The sequence below is a fragment of the Cyclopterus lumpus genome, chromosome 1, assembly GCF_009769545.1.
Source record: "Cyclopterus lumpus isolate fCycLum1 chromosome 1, fCycLum1.pri, whole genome shotgun sequence".
Lineage (NCBI taxonomy): Eukaryota > Metazoa > Chordata > Actinopteri > Perciformes > Cyclopteridae > Cyclopterus > Cyclopterus lumpus.
In genome coordinates, this window is record NC_046966.1 from 23787759 (window position 1) to 23808222 (window position 20464).

Genomic DNA, 20464 nt, shown 5'->3' on the forward strand with positions numbered 1-20464 from the left:
TGTAAACAACCATTCCACTAGTCCTACAGCTACGATGAGGAGACAAGGAGCGGAGGTGAAGAAGAGGAAGAGGAGGAGGAGGAGGAGGAGCGGTGAGTAAGCAGAGAGAAAAGGCCTCGTTCCCTTTGCCGGCTGTGGAAAGCTGGAGCGGTTAGCTTGAGTTTGAACGCGGTTGTGCTCTGTGGCGCCTGAGTGAACTGTGCAGTTTCTGGCAGTTTAGTGTTTTCCTGTTTCAAAGAAATAACCACAAAAAAAAGTGCGGAAAAACAAAAACAAAAAAAACACATGGGTTGAAAAAAATACGAGCGCAAAGTAGTAAGACTGCAACGATGAGAGGAATGATACAGACTCGTCCTTTCTTTCTTTCTGTCTTTCCCCCTCCGGTAGGCGGTGACCTCATCGCCATGGGATTGAGGGGGGGGTGGGGGGAGGGGGGCGCCGCCATGGCGAATGTATGAGAAAGAAAAAAAATGTTAAGTTTTTTTTTTTTTCTTGGAGTGAACCACGAGCCATGCACTTATTCTCAACTAAGAATGACTCACAACCCCCCCTCCCCCCCCCCCACACCCGAAAAACACGGCCCCTCCCTCCCCGGAAATAAAGAAAAGAAAAACCAAAACACCCTGTCGGTATGATACGAAACATCTGCACACGTAAGGCAACATTTTTGGTTTTTTGTTCCCTAAAACGGCTCTTCCAAACCAAGTGCAAAAAAGTCAAAAGAAGAAAGAAGAAGAAGAAGAAGAAGAAAAAAAAGGGGGGGGGGGGGGGGGGGGGGGGGGGGGCATAAACAAACTCGGGTCGACAACTTAATACTGACGGAAAAAAATAAATAACAAAAACATTGCCTTCTGCAGTAAATAGCGCTGAAAATGTAGGAGACTTATATATATATATATATATATATATATATATATTTTTTTTTTTTTTTTTAGTGTGGGGAGACCGGCTGGAGTCTATCCCACTGTGCAAAAAACCTCTTTTAAAGTCCCTAAAAAGACTTCTCCCCGTCTGTGAGGAGGCAGAGAAGGAGAAAAAAGAGGGGAGACTGGTATTTTTGTTGTTGTTTGTTTTGTTTTTTTTCCTAAAATGGCTACGTGTTTTCCTCAGAATGGCCACAGAATGGGGGGACGGTGCCTGGCCGGCCGGGGGGCTCGGAGACGCTCACTCCCGCCCGCTGGCCGAGTAGGAGAACTGTGGGAAATGAGGCCTTCGCTCGTTGTCCGCCGCGTCCATCCCGTCCTCGTCGTCTGCAGGGACACACACACACACACACACACACACACACACACACGCCGGCCTTACACACACGTACGTCATGTGACTTCTATCCACGTTCGACCATCGAGCTCGACCCACAGTCACGGACCTTAAAATGTAGCATCGTATATAGCTTTGCCTGATTTCTATCTATCGCCACCTGTAGGTTAAAATGTACACTGCATTTAATTAAAAAGAATATGTGAGATTAACCAGACAATACTTGTCATTTTTTATAACAATACATACGTGGACACTGTTTCCTCGTGTTTTAGTGACTAATCGGGGGGACGAAGTATTTCTGGAACCGCCCCAGTTTTGAGACGACAGCAGTAAAAGTGTTTTAGTCCTTTTTTAGTTGTTATAAAAAATAACCCGAATAAGCAGGAATGCTCTCATGGGACTGTGGGTGCTGGTTTTGAGCGCAGGTTTTTTCCCCGTGGGATCCGGTTCCCCCGGTTGGAACAAAACCCAGATTCACGGGGCTGCGGTTGAACTTCATCTCAATATTTTTTTAAAATCTTTAAAATCGTCTCAAATAGCAAAAAGCACTTTAACTTGAATCCTGCTGGACAATTGATATCAAGTCATTAAAATAAAGCAGAAATTCTCAATTACGATATTCTAAAAATAAAAAAAAACACATTTTCCCCCACATAATTAATAAATAATAATATTGCATCAGTGGACTGAACGTTCACGTTCATAAAAGGCGTGCTTACATTTCTCCGGCGGGGTGATGGTGATGGTCTGTGCTGTGAACTCCTCATCGAAGTAGCGCGTGTCCGTTTCCGAGCTGACCTGGGGCTGGAAAGGCGGGACCAGCTGGAACAAGACAGGAAGTAGAAGGTGACAGACAGGTGTCAGTGACGTGACGGGTGATTGCTGAGCTGGTCGTGTGAGAGTTAAATAAATAAATAAATAAAAATATATATAAAAATAAATACTAAAAATATATATATAAATACATTAAAAAAAAAAAAAAATTAAAAAAAAAAAAAAATATATATATATATATATAAATAAAAAAATAAAAAAGCCAAAGCGAGCAGGATTTGTCTGTTTCGGTTTATAAACACAACATTAAAAGTTGTCTCCTCCTCCTTCTTCTTCCTCCTCCTCCTCCTCCTCCTCCTCCACCTTCTCTTCCTTCTCTTCCTTTTCCTCCTCTTCTTCTTCCTCTTCCTCCTCCTCCTCCTCTTCTTCCTCTTCCTCCTTCTCTTCTTCCTCTTCCTCCTCCTCTTCCTCCTCCTCTTCCTTCTCTTCCTCCCCCTCTTCTTCCTCTTCCTCCTCCTCCTCCTCTTCCTTCTCTTCCTCCTCTTCTTCTTCTTCTTCTTCTTCTTCTTCTTCTTCTTCTTCTTCTTCTTCTTCTTCTTCTTCTTCCTCTTCCTCCTCCTCCTCCTCCTCCTCCTCTTCCTTCTCTTCCTCCTCTTCTTCTTCCTCTTCCTCCTCCTTCTCTTCTTCTTCCTCTTCTTCTTCCTCCTCCTCCTCCTCCTCCTCCTCCTCCAGCGTTTTGAAAGCAAACCTCCAGATTCGCCCGAGCTTTGCTCTTTCCTCTCGCTATGTTTGTGTTTCTCCTTCTCGGCGCTGCGCGAGCCGTTTCCATGGCTACCTCCTGATGGCGAGCTTACATTCTGGCACCCGGTGGCGACGTTTTTTTTGTTTTTTTTAAATCAAGGGCTGACGCTCAGAAACGAACACAACAGGATGAGAGAATCCAGACGCACATTTCTAGTGAGGGATCATTTACGTCTGTGCGTTGTTTTCTGGGGGTTTAAGTAAAATGTTAAGATACATTTACTTTACTTGAATATTTCTATTTTATCCCGCTTTATACTTTTACTCCATTTTATTTCAGACTTATCGTCATTTTGCAGAATCAGATAAATACAAAAAAATATTATCAACAAATTATTCATGATTTATTCAATTATTTTACCGGCAGTATTTAAATTTAATAATTGAGCTCCACCGGTTCTAATCTAATAATCAAATATATATCATTCTGATTCCGCTCCATTCATTAATGTATATTTAAAGTATATTTTGATGCAAGGTAACCGCAGGACCTATGCTCGTAATAGAGTATCTCTACTGTGTTGTATTGCTGTATTTTAATTTAGTACGTGTGAAGTCAGGTATCTGGGATTCATAATAACGACTTAAAAGATAACTAAAAGAAACCATCGGGTGCCATGTGTGAACACATCTAGGTACTAAATGAGTAAAACACGTGTCTGACGTGAACAGGAAGAGGAAAGAGGACCCGGTGATGTTCGCTTTACGTCGTTAAATGAGACCGAGATGAGGTAATTCGGTTCTTTTTGTGTTCTATTTTGGACTCGACACATCCCAGCCAGGCTTCTTTTAAACCACATGAATAAATAAAAAAGAAAAGAAATGAGGTAACCCTGATACCAGAATACCTCAGGTATATACGGCCGTTGTTTTTTTGTTTTTTTTGTTTTGTTGTTGAATAAATCCTGCCCTCACCTTCTTGTCGTAGACGTCCTGCCAGTCGACGGCGTTGAAGAAACTGTGTCGCATGATCTCCTTGGCGTCATCCGGTCCGCCGCCCAGCCTGTCAAGAGGAAAAGAGGAAAGGAAGGAAGAAAGACGGTCGAAGCCAGACATCAAAAACATGAAACGTCTCCCATCAATGGACCCCAGAATATCCACCTGCTATACGCATCCCAAAATAACTCGACGGGGTGAACGGGTTCGCTCTGTGAAGCTGCGAGACAATCACAAGTATAACATCATGTATTACCCCCTCCCCCTCCTTCTGAATACCAGTTATCACACTAATGTGGAGACAGAAAAAAGAAACAGGGTCCTAAAAATGTCGTTGTACTGTTTTGAATCTGGGCTGCTGAACCTCTAATTTAATTGACTATATTGATTCTTTTGTGTAAATTGTTACGTTTTTTAACGCTATAATTGCTTTACCCTGTTGAATGTACTATTATTATTCTCATTATATTGTCCAAACTATTTCTTATTACAAAGTATTTTAACGATTAAATCGTACAAAATGTAATACAAGCAAGTCGCGTTCAAAGGATTATAACTTTATGAATTGTATCATAACTGGTGTATTTTAGTGTATTTTCATTGATGTTTACAGTCACAGTTGTAGTTTAGAATAAAGACAATTAGTTGCATTATTTCCCATATAAAAGGTAATATAAAATCATGTTTTTTTCTTTATTGCATCTCCATTTACTCCGGAATGGTAATAACAGGCGTACTTATAATGGATTCATATTCCTTCTTACCTTTCAAAAGGAGATCACAAATATGAATACAAGCCGATTGGTTGTGTGTGTGTGTGTGTGTGTGTGTGTGTGTGTGTGTGTGTGTGTGTGTGTGTGTACAGTGTGTGTGTGTACCGTTTGTTGGGGTCCTTGATGAGCAGCCCCGACAGCAACGACTTGGCGTCGGCCGACAGCGTCCTCGGGAACTTGATCTCCTCCATGAGGATGAGCTCGAACAGCTTCTCGTGGTCCTGGTTGTAGAACGGCAGGCGGCCGCACATCATCTCGTACGTCACCACGCCCAAACCCCACCAGTCCACCGCCCGGCCGTAGTCGTTGTCCTCCAGCACCTGGTGACACACGGCAGACATTAACCAAATGTGCTGTAAGAGCTAAGAAACGGGGGGGAAACGCAGAACTTATACATCGCACATTAACTGTGTGATATTGTACACAATCAGCTGTTATATTGATGTTTTTCTTCTTTCCTTCAATGACTATTTTAACAAAGATTTCAAAAAGAATTCAGACATCACAAATAGTTTTGCCACCAAAAAAGGAATTCAATTATCTCTATCTGGTTGTATAGAAGTCTATGCTTCATGTGTTAAAGCTACATTCTCTCTACTGACCACCAGGGGGCGACTCCTCTGGTTGTATAGAAGTCTATGCTTCATGTGTTAAAGCTACATTCTCTCTACTGACCACCAGGGGGCGACTCCTCTGGTTGTATAGAAGTCTATGCTTCATGTGTTAAAGCTACATTCTCTCTACTGACCACCAGGGGGCGACTCCTCTGGTTGTATAGAAGTCTATGCTTCATGTGTTAAAGCTGCATTCTCTCTACTGACCACCAGGGGGCGACTCCTCTGGTTGTATAGAAGTCTATGTTTCATGTGTTAAAGCTGCATTCTCTCTCCTGACCACCAGGGGGCGACTCCTCTGGTTGTATAGAAGTCTATGCTTCATGTGTTAAAGCTACATTCTCTCTACTGACCACCAGGGGGCGACTCCTCTGGTTGTATAGAAGTCTATGTTTCATGCGTTAAAGCTGCATTCTGTCTCCTGAACACCAGGGGGCGACTCCTCTGGTTGTATAGAAGTCTGTGCTTCATGTGTTAAAACTGCATCCTCTCTCTACTGACCACCAGGGGGCGACTCCTCTGGTTGTATAGAAGTCTATGCTTCATGTGTTAAAGCTGCATTCTCTCTACTGACCACCAGGGGGTGACTCCTCTGGTTGTATAGAAGTCTATGTTTCATGTGTTAAAGCTGCATTCTCTCTCCTGACCACCAGGGGGCGACTCCTCTGGTTGTATAGAAGTCTATGCTTCATGTGTTAAAGCTGCATTCTCTCTACTGACCACCAGGGGGTGACTCCTCTGGTTGTATAGAAGTCTATGTTTCATGTGTTAAAGCTGCATTCTCTCTCCTGAACACCAGGGGGCGACTCCTCTGGTTGTATAGAAGTCTATGTTTCATGCGTTAAAGCTGCATTCTCTCTCCTGAACACCAGGGGGCGACTCCTCTGGTTGTATAGAAGTCTATGCTTCATGTGTTAAAGCTGCATTCTCTCTACTGACCACCAGGGGGCGACTCCTCTGGTTGTATAGAAGTCCATGCTTCATGTGTTAAAGGTGCATTCTCTCTCCTGACCACCAGGGGGCGACTCCTCTGGTTGTATAGAAGTCTATGTTTCATGTGTTAAAGCTGCATTCTCTCTACTGACCACCAGGGGGCGACTCCTCTGGTTGTATAGAAGTCTATGCTTCATGTGTTAAAGCTGCATTCTCTCTCCTGACCACCAGGGGGCGACTCCTCTGGTTGTATAGAAGTCTATGTTTCATGTGTTAAAGCTGCATTCTCTCTACTGACCACCAGGGGGCGACTCCTCTGGTTGTATAGAAGTCTATGCTTCATGTGTTAAAGCTGCATTCTCTCTCCTGACCACCAGGGGGCGACTCCTCTGGTTGTATAGAAGTCTATGCTTCATGTGTTAAAGCTGCATTCTCTCTACTGACCACCAGGGGGCGACTCCTCTGGTTGTATAGAAGTCTATGCTTCATGTGTTAAAGCTGCATTCTCTCTACTGACCACCAGGGAGGCGACTCCTCTGGTTGTATAGAAGTCTATGCTTCATGTGTTAAAGCTGCATTCTCTCTCCTGACCACCAGGGGGCGACTCCTCTGGTTGTATAGAAGTCTATGCTTCATGTGTTAAAGCTGCATTCTCTCTACTGACCACCAGGGGGCGACTAATAAAGCTGCATTATTGTGAAACACTCGACACTGAAACAGGAACCTGCTGCTCAGAGGGATCTTTGTCTCTTCTGGTCCAAACAGTCCAAAACAAACCCTTCATGTGCAAAGAGGGATTCTGTACAACCTAAAAGCGTCATAGCTCGTGTGACCTCTGACCTCAGGAGCCAGGTACTCCGGTGTCCCACAGAAGGTCTTCATGGTGGCAGTGTCGGTGATGCCTTCTTTGCAGAGGCCAAAGTCGGTGATCTTAATGTGGCCGTCCTTGTCCAACATGAGGTTCTCCAGCTGGTAAAGAGGACGAGAGAGGGGATTTTATTTTTTATTTTTTTAAACACGACCCCCTTTTCTGTGTTTCCGCGAGTTTCTTCCTCACGGCATCCTCAGCCAGGTGTAGTTTACCTTCAGGTCCCGATAGACGATCTTGGCAGAATGTAGGTAGTCCAGAGCGGAGACGATCTCGGCGCCGTAGAAACGAGTGCGGTCCTCCGAAAATACTCTTTCTCTTGACAAATGGAAAAACAGCTGCCGGGAGAGAGAAGAGAGAGGAAGACGAGTTCAAACACCTGAGACGTCTCAGAGGAATATACATATATATATATATATTTATATTTAGAGAGAGGCTGTAAATTCACTAAACCATCGATTCAAAATCGATACTGTGTTTCAGAGGATTGAACCTGGAATCACAAAAACGTACGCAGTTGTATCAATATTTTCTTATTCATTCATCCTTCATGATCGACCGGGCTGATTCCCGGGTGACTCGTTGCATCCAATCACATCGAGGCTCGTGTCTCTATTTATAGCCTCAACTCGCAGACTCTGATGCCGTTTTGGCGTCGTTCATTTAATTTAAAGTCCATGCGACTAAACTCAAAACACAGATCTTCGAAGACTGTAATCAACAAAAAGTGCCTCTGGCTTTGAACTCACTTGAAAATAAATAAATAAACATATTGTGCATCTCTCTCTGGTGGCTTTAAAGCCTTGGGATTGATCATTTGATGCCATCAGACCACGCCCAGCCCTCAGTGAGAGGAGCGGAGCTCTTTGAATACAGTCGTCGTCCTTCAAGAAACGCTTGAAATAACTTCCGCGTTGAAATAAGGCGGAACATCTGCCGGCATCAAAAAACACCTAAAAAAAAAAAGAAGAAAAAAAAGAGAGAGCCGTTGACGTTTTCTCACCTCTCCTCCGTTGACGTACTCCATTACAAAGCACAGCCGGTCCTTCGTCTGGAACGAGTACTTCAGAGACTGCGGAGAGAGAGATTCTTTTTTTTTTTAAAACACACACATTTAGGAACGAGGAGTGGTCTGAATTCAGTGCGGCCTTCCTTTCTATTCACTCCAACACAAATCGTTTGCACGCTGATGATACTCACAGTTAGGAATGGATGCCGAGTGTTTTTTAATACCCTACTTTCTGTGAGCGTGTGAGCGACTTCGTCCTGTGATGGGGGGGGGGGAAGACACACAAAGGGAGATGGTGATTAGGGGGGAGGCGTGCGAACATCACGCTAATGCACCGGTGTTCACCCCGACGGATCTTTCTAAATATGGACACCCGAGAATAAACAGGTACATGCCGAATATTTGACACTGAAGGCGATGCGTTTATATTACTTTCGTCATTTGGATCCAGTGACCAGAAAGAACAGAATAACTCTTTGTTATTTATAATCTGATGGAACCAAAAAGGGGGACCTTGGCGATGATGACTTCCTTCTTGAGGATCTTCATGGCGTAGTAGGTGCCGCTCGCCTTCTCCCTCACCAGAATGACTTTCCCAAAAGTGCCTTTGCCCAGAAGCTTCAGATAGTCGAAGTCGTTCATTGTCTGAAAAAAAAACCGATGGGATGAAGAAAACGGGTTCTCCGTCATTCAACTTCCATCTTTTTTTTTTTCTCCAACATTTAAAAAAAGAAAGAAAAGATGGCCACCTTTCGTTTGTAGTGGCCAATGGAGGTGTCCATCTCCTCCTCGTTGACGTTCTCGATCTGGGAGGTGGGGCTGCTCAGGATGCCCTCCTCCTCCTGCTTGGCCAGAGACTCGGCTACCATCTGGATGGCCTCGGCCCACTCGTCCCTGAGAGTCACAACAACAACAACAAAGGTGTTTATTGTTATGCAACAAAAAACAAAGGCAAACTTCTCTGTGTGTGTAAACCTAAAACTGTTAATTGGGATTTGAGTGACACCATTTAGACTTTTGATGACCGATGGCTGCCGATCATCATCATCTCAGAAATAACACAAGCCAGTAGTTTCCCCCAGATATTTCAAGACCTATTTTTCTTCAGCTAGTTTTTTTTCTCCTCCCTGTGTTAAATTATAATTTTTAAAAAAACAGAGCGTGAGAAAAGGAGGCGGAGTCTGGCGGCGCACCTCTCATCGGGAGTGTCGACGTGAAAGGTCCTCTCGATGACCGTGGTCCACTGCAGACAGCGGATGATGAAGGTGTTCGGCTTGGGCCGCTCCGTCTTCATCAGCTGGCATTCTAATGGTCACACACACACACACACACACACACAGAGAGAGAGAGAGAGAGAAAATGATGTGCGTGATCCGGTGTATGATGTATGCGCCCGAGGCCTCTGGCCGTGGGACCTACTTGCTACGGAGAAGTTGTTGAGCGGGTAGGCCAGGTCAGAGTCCTGCGGTTTGTCCTTGTAGCCGATGAAAGAGCCGTCTGTCTTCAGCAGGAAGTAGCGCGGTCGCCAGTTCTTGATGTACTCACCTGCAGCGAGGGCGAGAGAGAGAGAGAGAGAGAGAGAGAGAGAGAGAGAGGAGGTCGACAGGTTACTTCCTGTCTGGACGTCTGGCGTCGACGAGCGTGTCGGTTAATTAAAGCGTCTTTTTTCCGCCCAGTGAACCAACGGCGGTCTCAGGAACATTTAAAGTCATTTTAAAAAAGGCATATAGGGATTATCTTGGGAATATGTCTAAATATGTAAATTTGTTGAACAGAGAAAAAGCGAGACAGAAAGATGCCGATGTGACATTTTGAATTCTCTTTCTTCTTCTTCACTCGGCTTATGACAATTAATATATTTTAATCCTTTCGACGTTTTCAGATGAATATTGTGAAATAAAAACAGGCAGATCACAACACATTTGTTTGTTTATGTGTTTATTATCCCCCTTTCCTAGTAATGTTAAGCCGAGTCTGTAATGCGAGTTAAAAACATTTGATCTCGCGTCGTGGTCCGTTTTACTTTCACAAGGCTGCATTGGAAGCTTTGTTTATGAGCAGCGTTGTCGCCGGTTGTTTAGCCAACGCTTCGGGCTCCCATTCATTGGTTCGACATCGGCTTCTCATTCATTGTTATCCAACTGCCTCCGAAACGCATTAGAAACCAGAGCCGAGGCACAAACATTAACCCTTTGCAGGCAAAGACAGCTAGCAAGCGCGGCCATGCTTTACAGTATGAACGTTGACGTGACCCTGAACACAACGTGGCCCTTTCAGGTGGCAGCGCTCAAGCTAAAAGGAAGAAAAAAAAAAACGAAAATGTGGAGATCATTAGAAAAATTGATTTTGATGGCAAATACTACGCAGTTTTCATTTAGCGACCGTGACGGCATGTTAGCTGCAGAGCTAACGGAGGAAACCAGTTTCAAAACACTTGAAACTCTACTGAGGAGTGGACAATTATTAGTTCTTCAGCCTATTTAAATTATTTATTTATTCCTTTTATTCCTTTAATTTATTTAATTTAATTTAATTTATTTATTTTACTTAATAAATAAATTTAACACATGAAGCATAGACTTCTATACAACCAGAGGAGTCGGCCCCTGGTGGTCAGGAGAGAGAATGCAGCTTTAACACATGAAGCATAGACTTCTATACAACCAGAGGAGTCGCCCCCTGTTGGTCAGGAGAGAGAATGCTGCTTTAACACATGAAGCACGGACTTCTATACAACCAGAGGAGTCGCCCCCTGGTGGTCAGGAGAGAAAATGCAGCTTTAACACATGAAGCATAGACTTCTATACATCCAGAGGAGTCGCCCCCTGGTGGTCAGGAGAGAGAATGCAGCTTTAACACATGAAGCATAGACTTCTATACAACCAGAGGAGTCGCCCCCTGTTGGTCAGGAGAGAGAATGCTGCTTTAACACATGAAGCACAGACTTCTATACAACCAGAGGAGTCGCACCCTGGTGGTCAGGAGAGAGAATGCAGCTTTAACACATGAAGCACAGACTTCTATACAACCAGAGGAGTCGCCCCCTGGTGGTCAGGAGAGAGAATGCAGCTTTAACACATGAAGCATAGACTTCTATACAACCAGAGTTTCCTGGTTCACACAGATGGACTCAAAGGCTGTGAGCGCGTTATACGCTGCTCTTCGGTTTTTTAAAGGACCGACCGCTGAGCTACAGATGTTTAAAAAAGGCGACCCAGCGGGACCGTTCAGAAACACTCGAAAACATTTTAACGAGAACCACAAGGATAAAAAAAAAAAGACAAAACTATGCTGTGGTCCGTAAAACCGAACTGAGCAGAACGACACAGCGGCTACGTCAGAAAAACTGAAGAGTGCGTGAATTATAGACACAAGATCCAATGCAACACATCAACAGAGCTACAGAAGCATGGACCCCCCCAGTCTCCTCCAGGCAGTGATGCATGAAGCCTCTTGGATCGGTACCTGAAGCCCAGGTATCGGGACTGAAAAGGTACAACCTGGACCCCCTTTGTTCCTTCCCGATACCATAACGTTGCGTATCGAGTGCCGACCCACGAGCAGTGCATTAAAAAGTGAACAAAAAGTTGAATTCCTTTTTGGTTTTTCACATTAAAGGTCTCTCGTGACCCCAAAGTTAACATTTAGTTAATTACAAGTGTTGTTGAAGCAGTGAGTAGAAAAAAAAAGGTCTAAAAGAACATTTCTATCAGCTGGTTGAACGAGTCTCTCCACCAGCGCGGGACAATAAAGTTGCTCCACATTAAAAGCGTTTTTTCACGACGCGGTTTAACAAACCGCCCTGAACCGCGTGTGAACTGTGCGTTTTGAACTCAAACGACCCCGGAGAGCTGCCGTTTGGGGGCCGTCAGGGCTGAATTATAAGAGCACCCGGAGGTGCAATAAACAAAACGGGGACTTGTGGGGCTGAGAGAGAGAGAGAGAGAGAGAGGAAGGAACCAGAGTGTTAGGTCATCCTCTGGAAGCTCATAGTGCCACAGAGAAACTTCCCCCTGCCTGCCAGCCAGACAAACACACCTCTAGCACACACACACACACACACACACACTAAATCACTGTGGGAAATAATCAGCCTGGCCTGCCGCCCTGCTCGCCGTCTGGCAGGTAAACAACCATTGTTTGGAGGGGCTGTTCCTCGAGCCCACTCGGGTGGCTTAGGCCGTGTGTCCACACCGAGCCGAGAATAAAAACATCTTTTTGGTGTTTGCAACAACCAAGAAGTCGTGTTTTCTGTCTCAAAGTCACGACGACAGGGGCCTGGCGGCTATCAACCAATCAAACGCTCTGACGAGAGAAAGAGACATAAACCATGCAGCGCAGGACTGCCATAAGTCATTATATATTTAGCCAGTTTCACGTTGTTTTGTGCGTTTGAACTGTTTAAATTATAACGCGCGTGTGTGTGTTCACGTCGATTCATTTACAAAATGAAGTATATTCATTAGTGCTTTTGTCCCACAATGCAACGCTCACAAAAACATGTTCAACATTTGGCTTTTCTTATCATGTTTAAAACATTTTTAAAAATAAGTCTTTCAGGTCGATTTCAAAGTCACATTAATTAAAGTAAAGTTTAACGTGTAAAAAGTAAAGTTTAACGATGCGTAAAACACACACTATATATAGAATTAATGTGCATTATGGAATTGGGACCCGACAGTAATAATAAAAGCTTTTTATTTATTTTTTAAATCAAACAATGTTTTTAGCTGACGCTCCAAACTTTTTGGTCTCTTTCCATTTTTTTTTCTTCTTTGAACGATTCAATTAGAAAAAGTAATTGTCAGACTATGTGTTTTTTTTAGCTCGCTGATATCCTCATATTTTTCGGTTCTCAGCCCTCCTACGTCATTAATCGCTCGATGGTACGAGATGTTTACGTCAATATTTACCACACAGATTCAGCATAAAGAAATGAGCCACTTATTTAAATAACGATGCGTCTCTTATGATCTGAACATGTCCAAACACGACTACATTGGTTCCTTATGAAGATATAAATACAAAAAAAAGGTCACAAATATTGGAGTTAAATTTCCTCTAAAAGTAGGTTATTTTTGCTTTAAGTAATTTCCTGAAACAGCTGGTCGCTTTAATTCAAACGAGGGGAAATAGTGCCCTTTTTAGTGGCGGATTAATCCACATGTGGTGCCGTGGTTCTCAGTATTTCTCCAACGGGCCCGTTAACGATCGCGTTGAAGATGTGAATATTTAATATTTTGTCACGATGACAAAGTAGAAAACGTAAAAAACGTTGCTCCTCACCTCTTTTCTGGACCCAGCCTTCCTTGATGACGTTCTGGTCGCTCATGGTGGCTTCTCCTCGTCACCAGTGCTCCCAGTTCGCCCAGTGTGGTGGCGGTGGAGGGACAGTTGTTGTGGGTGGGGGGTGGGGTGGGGGGGGGGAGGAGGAAGTAGCGGGAAAAGCAGCCGTCCGCCTGACCGCCGCTTGACCTCCGACCTACAACCTGCCTGCGCCCGCTCTCACCTGACCTCAGATCTGTTGTGTTGTCCCCCCAGTGTCTCTCTATCTTTCTCTCTCTCTCTTCCCTACGATCACTTTCTCTTCCCTCCTCTCGCCGACCCAACCTCACCTCCTCCTCCTCACCTCTAGGTTTTTAGTTTTTCTCTCCCTCCCTCCTTCCTTCTCTTACTCTGTTTCTTTTCCTCTCTCCCTCGCCCTTTCAAGCTTCTTCTTCTTCTTCTTCTTCTTCTTCTGTGTTCAGGCGCTCCAGCGGTGAGTCAGCCTGGAAGGAAACGGAGGCAGAGAAAGGAGAGAGGGCAGAAAACAAAACGGGTCAGTGGATAGTTTCCTTCACACAGCAGGCCGCCACTTATTGTTCAGAGCCTTAGACACACTTCCTGTCTCCTTACGTCCTTGTTCCTTGCCTCCTCGCACTCTCCTTTTCCTCTCATTCCTTTCTTTCTTTCTTTCCTTCCTTGTCTTCATCAGTATTTCCTCAACTACCTCTCCAACTTTCTTTCTTTTCTTTTAAACTCCTCTCGTCCCTCTTAACCTCCCGCCCTACTTTCCTCACTCCTTCTCCACTTCCTTGCCCCCTCACATGGTCTCCTCCTCTTCCCCTTCCTCTCCTTCCTTCCTTCCATCGGTCCTTTCCTAACTACTTGTCCTCCAACTTTTTAACTCTTCTTCATCCCTTTGGTCCTGAATAACTCACCTCCTTCCCTCTTGCCTCCCCCTTTCCTTGAGTCCTTCCCTAACTGTCTTTTACCTCCTCATCCCTTGTTCCCTCCCTCAATCCCTTCCTTTCTTCACCTCTGTTCTCAACAGGCTCTACTTTACTTCCTTTACCTGCCTCTCTCCTTCTCCAATTCCTTGCTTCCTCACATCATTCACCTCTTCGCCTCCTTTCTTCTTCTCTTCCTTATTCACTAACCACTTCTCCCCACAACCTTCCCTACCCTCCCTCCCTCCCTTTCTACCTCCTTGCCACCTCACACTTCCTCCTTTACCTCACTCCTTCATCTCTCCATCCTTGCCTCCTCACATCATCGTCACCATCCTCTTCCCCATCCTCCGTTCCCTCGTTTCTCCTTCTCTCCATTATTCCTTCCTCGACTACTCCGAACTTCTTCACCTCCTCTTCCCTGTCCTTCCCTCCCCTCCACACTAACTCCTCTCCTTCCCTTCCTTCTCTCATCAGTCCTTCGCCGACTACTTTTACCTCAACTTTATCTCGTCCCCTCCTTCTTTCTCACCCTCCATCATTACGCTTCTCCTGCCTCACATAAGTCTGGTACCTCCTTCCCTCCTTCTCTCTGCCTTCCTCCTTTTCCTCACTAACTCCTTCAGTCCTTCCTTTTATTTAAAAAAAAACAAAAAATATAACATTTGCTGGTTTCAACCTCTTGAATGAGACGATTTGCTGCTTTTCTTTTTCATATATGAAAGTAAATCTAATATTTTTGGGGGGGTTTAAGCTATGTGAAAACATGTATTTGGGCTTGTTGCGTTACAACTAATCAATCAATTGAGATTTTTCTGATGTTGTATTATATGCATAACATGCACGTGTTGTCCTCTCACAGCCATATTTAATGTAGATGATTTGCAGCATCGTTTCCTCCGGCGACACGTTACATATCTTTCATACATGCGGACGCACGTGCAGCCCGTGCGCGGCGGCCATTCGACAGCCGTCTAGGAACTCGCACGTTCATCTGCGATTTTTGCAAAAATCGACAAATCATTTGTGAAATGCGACAGCGCCGCAACTCGCGGCCTTGCGCGTGAGCAATGCTCAAAACTGGTCTAGGATCAGCAGTTAAGGCGGAGGGAAATTAGAAATGGAAACCATTAAAACAACGCTCGGGAGGGAGATTCCCTACACCTGACCTCCCTTAATCCTTGTACTCTTGGCCCCCAACACCTTTCCTTCTCCTCTCCGCCTTCTCTTCACCTTCACCCCCCTCACACCTCATGTATTCACCATCAGCATCTCTCGGTCCACCTGTCTGTCAGCAGCGTCTGAGCCCTGAACGCACCTCTGATCCAGCAGCTGCAGCTCTCATGCGTTTTCCTAAAACCTCACCGAGGTCACACGCAGGTCACTTTCCAACGGTCACGTCTTACAACCGAGCGGCTCCTGAATTTGCATACGGACTCCAGTGCTGCTGATCGCTTCACACCCGACTCCTGCTTTTACTGCGAAGTTGCATCTTATTTTAATGGAGGCCTCGGACCTCGAGTCAAAATCCTGCCGCAGCTGAAATGTAACGGGACTATTTTACAGGAACAGTAACGGAGGTTAATGAAGTGAGTGTACCAAAGCAACAAGATGGTTCAAACTGTTTCTGTTTTGGCCTCTCAGTTATTCGTTCCTTGTATAAGTAGTCATATATATTCTTTATTATTGCTTTTTTTCCGCCTGTCGAACCACTAACTTTAAAACACGCATTATTGAGACGTACTTGAGGTCTGTCGGGTGGCGTGTGTGTGTGTGACACTAAATATTCTAATATACAGTACATCACAAATATACTGTATACAAATATATAAACTATAAAGATTATCAGTAAGGTAGAAAATAACCACACAATTTCTGGAGGGGATTCTTTTGCAAGTTTTCCCACTTTGCACTTCAATAGCCGCACAACAATTTCCCTGGAGATAAATAAAGTTTTATTTTATCTTAAGTGTATATTTTGTGTTACTTGAGATCCTAAAGTGAACTGCTTCTTTCTGGCGGTTGTGTCCCAATGGACAGCTGATGATTACACATGTACATGTTGCAATAGAAACAACACTACGTCCTAACTGTCATTAAAACTCTGCACGCTCTAATACTGTGGGCAATATGGCTTAAATCCGCATTACATATTTATGAAAAAGATATATCACAATATGCCAAATGTGTGCAAAGAGCTTCAAAACGATGAAATATCTTCTACTGTTATGCATTACACGAAAACAAGTCTTCATATCTATGTACAGCTTGTTTTTTTAATACAGCTTTTCACGATAATTAAAATGCGCGACAGATCTGCGAACGATAACACTTTAACATTAAATTGTCACGATACGATTCTGCTAAAAGCCCATAAACAATATATTATCGCCCAGCCCTGTAGCTCCTGATGAAGTGAACGCACACACTGCCACAATGCGTTGTTTATTAAACGTTGTATACATATTCCTCACATGTCACTCTGGACTTTAAAGATGCGATATGAAAAGAAAAAAAAGCCTTGCCTTTATAACGGTATGTTTTTACCTGATTTCTTTTTTAAATATCTCACCGTTTTCATGTTAACCTGTCCATACTGTTATTACTATATGCACCCAGCACATCCATACCCACATTACTGTCTCTGTGGTATTGATTTCACATCCCAGACATCCAGTATGTAAATTACTTATTTGTTTTGCACTTCTGGTTAAATGCTAAAACTGCATTTGGTTGATTCACAGCTCTAAATCACACAATAACCCATATGCTGTTTTAACCTTTATGTCCCACTACAGCTAGTATTATTATTGTTAAAGAAACGTAATAATGAAGCAACAAAAGTCTGGCCCCCTCTCTGCTATCTCCTCGAGGTTTTTTAATAATTTTTTTGGGGGGGGGGGGGGGGGGATAATAATAACCACATTTCCAATAATGACTAGAGCTACAAAGCTGCAGGAGACGTTGGGGAGGGCAGACCCCCCCCCCCCCCCCTCCACCGTCAGCGGAGAGGATCCGAGGAGGAAACAAACGCGGAGAGCCTTCCTATGACAACAAAAACAATGGCTGACGGGGAGCAGCCGCTGTGTGTTTCGGGAGCCGGGTTTTCAGGGGGCTGCTGCGGCCCTTTCGGCACCACTAGACCCCCCCCCCCCCCCTCCTCGCCTCCCTCAACAACCCCTTTTTTTTTTGGCTTCATCGGACGGGGATATTTTTTTAAGGGGGGGTGGTGGGTGATGAGGGGGGGGTGTTGAGATCCTGCACCCGCAAAAAAACCCAACAAATACCGAAACAACAGCTTTTGTTTTCAAGGGCGTGTGGTGTCATTATCTCGTTACGTAACAACATCCGCTCTCCCGTTATATTTATATACGCGGGCGCGCGCCGAGTAACCGCCTGGAGAGAAAGGAGAAGAAGAGGGGGGGGGGGGGTCTGTCGCGACGAATGGTCGCTGTTACAGCAATAATAATAATACACATACTAATAAACCGGCTCTCCCCGGTATTAAAGAGGTGTTAAAGGAGACGGTTGTGTACAGCAGGCCGGCCTGTGATGGCTCGGCTGCTGGGGGGAGAGGGAGGGAGGGAGGGGGGAGGGGGAGGGGGGGGCTGGTTAGCATAGCTGACCAACTGACAGCCGTTAGAAAACCGTTATTTTAAATGTCTGCTCGGTTTTATTTATACATCTCGACGGTGTGTTTGAAGGGGATGGGAGAACCGGGGGTGGTGGAGAGGGGAGGGGGAGAGAAGAGGAGGAGGAGTGGCGGTGGGGAGGGAGGTGAAGAGGGGGTATCGTTCCATCACGGAGACGGGCCGAGGCCAGACGGACGGTACCGGTACCGGTTACCGGCCCTCCTCCCCTCCCTTCTGCAGCAGCAGCAGCAGCATCCCCGGCGTCGCATCCCTCCCAGACAGGCTAATGACGAAGCAACGAGCTAACGGTTAGCTAGCTAGCTAGCTAGCTAACCTCCGCCGCTCCCCCCCCTCCTCCCCCCTAAAAAACCCAACGACCCCCCCACCCTCCCTCCCTCCGCTTCCTCCCCCTTCCTTCTCTCAATAGTCCTACAAACAACCCCCCCCCCCCACACACACACACACACACACACACACACACACACACACACACACACACACACACACACACACACACACACACACACACCAACCCCACAACGCACATCACAATAATTATTTCACCTGGTAGTCGAAGAATGACAAGGATGCCCCCTCCTCCTCTTCCTCCTCTCCTCTCTCCCCTCCTCCTCCTCCTCCTCCTCCTCCTCCTCTATGGGCACTGGAGCATCCGACGGAGTAACGTCCCTCACTGGTGAAAACAGGAGGAGGACAGCGATGGATCCATAGCCGCTGATGATGGTGATGATGCCGTTGTCCAGAGCCGTGCGAGCCGGAAAAAAAAAAAAAAAAAAGAAAAGAGGAGGGTATTTTCTCGCGTGTGCGTGCGTGCGCGCGTGTGTGTGTGCGTCCAGACAGACGGAGAGACTGCGGCGGCAGGCAGGCAGGCAGACAGGCAGGCAGGCAGACAGGCACACGGACAGACAGACAGACCCGCTCAGGCTCCCGCTCCCCTTCCGCAGCTCCGCCAGGAAAAACCTCGCTCGGGCTCCGAAGTTGGCACGTCACGTTCAGCCAGATCTGACTGGGAGGACTCCTGCTGCGTTCAGGGGCCGTCGGAAATACGGTGGCTCGTGCTTGGTTCGCTGGTCCCCCCCCCCCACCCCCCTCCACACCCTGGCTCAGGAGGAAGTTGGCCAGTGGAGGAGGAAGTATTAAGATGCTGTAAATGAAAAGTATCTAAATACTTTAAATAATAAAAAGCCTTGTTTTCCACACTTTAGTTTAGTGAATCAGAATCGATTATTGGCCAACAAGGACTTTGATTCGGTAAAAGGTGCGTAACAATAAACATAGATATATTATAAAACAATAAAACAACACAAGTAATAAACACAGACATAGAATAAAACAATAAAGCAAATAAAAACAATCAACATATACATAATAAAACAATAAAACGATACAAATAATAAACACAGACATAGAATAAAACAATAAAGCAAATAAAAACAATCAACATATACATAATAAAACAATAAAACGATACAAATAATAAACACAGACATAGAATAAAACAATAAAGCAAATAAAAACAATCAACATATGCAGAATAAAACAATAAAACAACACAAATAATACAAGCAATAAACACAGACAAGAGGATAAATCAATAAAACAAATAAAAACAATCAATATAAACAGAATAAATCGATACAAATAATAAACATAGACATAGAATAAAACATTAAAATAACACAAACAATAAACACAGACATAGAATACAACAATACAAATAATAAAAACAATCAACATAGACAGAATAAAACAGTAAAACGATACAAATAACAAACATAGACAACATAGTGCAACAATAGATAAATATGGTAAACAACAAACATAACCATACTTTAAAACAAGTATATATTATAAAATAAAAGTGGCAAGTGTATTTTAATAAGAAAAAACAACATGTGTAAGGGTGTTGAAAAGATATTCATATTACTATCACGTAAGACAAAGAAAAACAACATTATGTCTAATAAAAAGTTTAATCTTTAATCCATTTTTTTTAAATCTATGTGGATGTTGTTATTTTTACATTATCAATATATATATATATTATACAATATCTTCAAGTTAGATTTAAAGAATGAAATAAAGATTTACATGGACTGAAATGAGGAACTTGCTCATGAGAACGTTAAACGTTTCGCTTTTTTGCATCTTGACATTTTTGATGGCCGCAACTAATTGTTGTTTTTCTTATTTCTTTTCTTATTTTTAGCCATTTTTTTTGTTTAGTTTATTTTTTAGCCATTTTTTATCCTATAAAATGTCAGATAATAGCGAATACAATTACCATCCCATTGTCCCAGAGTCTCTCTAGTCTATTTATCAAAATAAATGCAAAAAAAAACCATCAAACATTGGTGGGAAGTGGGACTTTACAGGGGGTACTTGAATGCAGCATCCCTCTCCTCATGGCATCCAGGGCTTTTGTGGTCCCAGGCTTTTGTTGTGTGTGTGTGTGTGTCTCTCTCTCTCTCTCTCTCTCTCTCTCTCTCTCGCTCTCTCTCGCTCTCTGCTGGATTTATGTGATTCCGTTTATTTATACTTCACTTCCCTTTTGACCCACAGCAGATATCGGTTATAGATATATTTTTTTCCACTGGTGTAACTATCAAACCGACCCTGTGGATAATTTTGCAC

General features: G+C 44.2%; 2 protein-coding genes across 5 annotated transcripts in view; both read right to left on the bottom strand.

Annotated features, from left to right (window-relative positions):
• Positions 1–20464, bottom strand: part of LOC117732666 (E3 ubiquitin-protein ligase TRIM21-like) — a 703346-nt gene that overhangs the window by 579755 nt on the left and 103127 nt on the right. The window lies entirely within an intron of this gene.
• akt3b (v-akt murine thymoma viral oncogene homolog 3b) lies at positions 1055–18928 on the bottom strand. Of its 3 annotated transcripts, none has more exons than XM_034536051.1 (15): positions 18746–18928; positions 18377–18503; positions 13258–13739; positions 9391–9516; positions 9165–9276; positions 8721–8865; positions 8485–8616; positions 8163–8228; positions 7966–8034; positions 7178–7300; positions 6935–7063; positions 4653–4867; positions 3754–3841; positions 1983–2085; positions 1055–1250 (listed from the first exon to the last, which is right to left on the bottom strand). In XM_034536051.1, exons 3-15 carry the CDS (start codon positions 13301–13303, stop codon positions 1165–1167), a joined length of 1440 nt encoding a protein of 479 aa, XP_034391942.1. In that variant the 5' UTR covers positions 13304–13739; positions 18377–18503; positions 18746–18928; the 3' UTR covers positions 1055–1164. The 3 variants fall into 3 exon arrangements, with proteins under 3 accessions (XP_034391942.1, XP_034391935.1, XP_034391928.1); XM_034536044.1 differs by having other exon boundaries at positions 18377–18544; XM_034536037.1 differs by having other exon boundaries at positions 18377–18928.

Bases quoted from the DNA above. Each gene is read 5' to 3' on its own strand.
- akt3b (XM_034536051.1), bottom strand. From the start codon at position 13,303: ATGAGCGACCAGAACGTCATCAAGGAAGGCTGGGTCCAGAAAAGAG. The intron at 9,517-13,257 runs GTGAGGAGCAAC...CCCTCGCTGCAG, and splicing joins AGGCTGGGTCCAGAAAAGAG to GTGAGTACATCAAGAACTGG. The intron at 2,086-3,753 runs GTGAGGGCAGGA...GTCTTGTTCCAG, and splicing joins AGGACGTCTACGACAAGAAG to CTGGTCCCGCCTTTCCAGCC.